Source organism: Uranotaenia lowii, chromosome 1, assembly GCF_029784155.1.
Source record: "Uranotaenia lowii strain MFRU-FL chromosome 1, ASM2978415v1, whole genome shotgun sequence".
In the NCBI taxonomy this organism is placed as follows: Eukaryota; Metazoa; Arthropoda; class Insecta; order Diptera; family Culicidae; genus Uranotaenia; species Uranotaenia lowii.
In genome coordinates, this window is record NC_073691.1 from 160,652,742 (window position 1) to 160,655,599 (window position 2,858).

General features: G+C 38.3%; 2 protein-coding genes across 2 annotated transcripts; one reads left to right on the forward strand and one right to left on the reverse strand.

The window, feature by feature from the left end:
• The first annotated feature begins 427 nt into the window (after positions 1 to 427).
• Positions 428 to 974, forward strand: LOC129739021 (uncharacterized). Its single transcript, XM_055730393.1, has 2 exons — positions 428 to 627; positions 708 to 974. Exons 1-2 carry the CDS (start codon positions 501 to 503, stop codon positions 896 to 898), a joined length of 318 nt encoding a protein of 105 aa, XP_055586368.1. The 5' UTR covers positions 428 to 500; the 3' UTR covers positions 899 to 974.
• On the reverse strand, positions 965 to 2,566 carry LOC129739020 (uncharacterized). Its single transcript, XM_055730392.1, has 4 exons — positions 2,440 to 2,566; positions 2,151 to 2,286; positions 1,233 to 1,393; positions 965 to 1,159 (listed from the first exon to the last, which is right to left on the reverse strand). The coding sequence occupies exons 2-4, from the start codon at positions 2,284 to 2,286 to the stop codon at positions 1,091 to 1,093; spliced, it is 366 nt and encodes a 121-aa protein (XP_055586367.1). The 5' UTR covers positions 2,440 to 2,566; the 3' UTR covers positions 965 to 1,090.
• Between the last annotated feature and the right edge of the window lie 292 nt (positions 2,567 to 2,858).

A 2,858-nucleotide genomic window follows, 5' to 3' on the forward strand; every position in this document is an offset into this window, starting at 1 on the left:
GCCTCAAAGTTTGTATTTTGTGTGTTTAGTTGGTTGTGAGTTTAGTCATCAGCCTCTATAGAATTTATCCTTAGTTCGTCAATTCTCGAGACACTGTGGAGTCAAAAGATAGAATTTGAAAAACACAAATGATACTAGTTTCATAAACTACTAGTATTTGTTCGAACAAATCTGAAACACCAATAGCAGCCGAGTTCGTGTTTGCCGATCGTATCAACTCGCCAGCGATATAGACTCCCGATTAGGTTTGAATCTTCGGATTTCTTATTTGGGAGGGACCGAGTGTACCGAGTCCATATTATTGGTACAAGATAAGATGTGAGCTGTTACTTAATAAATATTTCCGAACAGCTCGGTGCAACAGTGGGTTCATTTGCCGAAAAGGCTAATCGATTGATAGCGCAGAGTAGGCTATAAATGAACTGGACTAGATTAGGCACCTCGTCAGTTTGATTGATTCTTCCGCACCAATAGTACCGTACCCGGAATTTAAGCTCAAAATGTCTCTGGATCAGGTTATCGAACGGATCAAGACCCGCGTTGCCGCCGTGGATCCCAACGGTCCCCGGAAGGTGCTCGGAGTATTCCAGCTGGATGTGAAAACCGGCGGAGCTGTCGAACAGTGGAGTAAGCTTAGTTTTTCGACGACGAATGTGAATTAGGGATCCGTTCACTTATTTTTGTTTTTTTTCCTGAATCATTTTCAGTTGTTGACCTTAAGCAGCTGAAGGTTGAGAAGGGAACTGCCAGCAGCCCGGATGTTACCGTTGGATTGAGCGTTGAAGATCTGATTGCCATTAGCGCGAAAACCGTGACCATCGGAGACGCTCTTAAGGAGGGAAAAATCACCGTGACCGGTGATAAGGAGCTGGCCAACAAGCTGGCCGACGTTATCTAAAGCGTGGATGTGGATGATTGATCGATTGGATTGTGAGATGGAAGTGTAATAAAGTTGTGTTGATTTTGTAAAAAAATTGTTTAATTTGCAACTTTTAGAAAATGCGGTCTCTCGGATGAATAATGCCAAGTTTACAATCAATACAATTAAAAGCAGGAAAAAGGTGTCCCATCTGAGCTCAACTAAACCGTTTCATTTCTTACGAAATTTTTCATCCAGAGTCAGTAGAACTTGTTTGTCTCCATCGACTGTTATTTTATTCTGAAAATTGTTTTGAATCAGTCCTTAATCAGAAGAAATGTTTTAAAATAAATTTGAAAAAAGAAAAACTCACCTGATCAATCAGAGCAGCAAACGAAGTGTCCTTCATAACCAGCGAGTAGAAATCATCGTCGTCGATAGATATCTTGGCCTGGATCCTTCCCGGAGGGTATGTATCGGTACATGCTACTCCGGTTTCGATTTCTTCAATTTTCAAAGCATCGAAATCTAAAACTATTAACAAATTCTCTCAATTGTATGTTGTGAGCCTACTTGGTTGAATAATTCTACTGAATCAAAGCAATCGAAAGATCGTTTACTGTTGTTGAATTAAATGGAATCTTCCGATTGCTTTGATTCAGAATTTTTTTTTCCATAATCATTTTTTTAAAACTTAAAATAAATGAAGTTTTTATGAACTGGACTTCTGATATCATCTCGTATCCGTTTTTGGTTGTGTTGTTTTATAGCCCTTTTGAATCCGACTGCTTTATTTTAGCTCCAATATCGCTAGGAAGAAATTTAATACTTTTTCAAAAAAAAGGTCATACTTTAAATTCTAACACAATCAAACGTTTATTTTCTGTTTGATTCCGAGGCAGCAGGTGTTTCTTTTTCGATTGGGAGTGAGAGGAGTGAAGATAAGTCTATTGGTGATACGGAATGTCTATTTTTAGATCACGAATGCTGTTTACATTGACTCATATTTTTTCTATGGCGACCGTCAAAAATTTGTTTGACGAGTTTCAGAACAATGGCAGGCAGGGCAATCACATCTAAGTATATGTAAGTCGCGAATGCCATAAAAATGGTAAAACGACTATAATCGAAACAAAAAAAACATCTAAGTATACAAAAATCGCTTTACAAGAAATAAAAACCACAATCTACTGGCAAAAACTGGATTGGGAATGAAACCTTTGAATCACGTGCTACATTTAAAAAACGGCTTAAAGATGGCGATGATCACGATTGATTTTCATTGACTTACCGACACTTCGTACAACTTTCCCATTTTGTCGCAGATGAAGGAACAAAATGGCCGTAAAGGTTCGTTTGTTCCGGTCGACTTGGGCCAGCCGTTCATTCAGCTTGTCCCAAACTAAGTCGGATTTCAGCTGTGACATCTGCGGAAGGCGAGAAATGAATACTCCTTAAAAGCTTCCTAGCTTTGTACGTTTATTTGAACATTTTTTTCTAATGCAGTTTTACATTTTTTTAAAAATTTCAAATGAAACATAATAGCTTTGAGTATACCAAAATTCAAACAACTGATTCACCTTTTTCTTCGTAGTGATACAAACGAATACTTCCAGCGAGAGTCCAGTTTAAACCCCGATCAGATACTGACTGCGCTTGGAAAATCCTGCCGGATACTGACTGTTGAAGCGATCGACTGCATACGATGTAAAATCGCATTCGAACGGCCATATGTTTCGCTTCCATTCGCACCGAATTGGTTCGCAGAGTTATTAATTGATTTGTAAATACCGCGCTAGGGCGTGCATTCCAGCCAGGGTAGTGTGCCGCATAGTGGTATTGAAATTTATTTTTCTCTTCAATTCAAGGAATATCATTGTGTAAATTTTTGTGAATTTATGTTTTAAATGTAGTCATTAGATACAACTTAAGAATTATAAAACCTTGTCATTCACGATTCTAAACTCGATTTGGTTCAAAGTGCCTAGAAATGCATAAT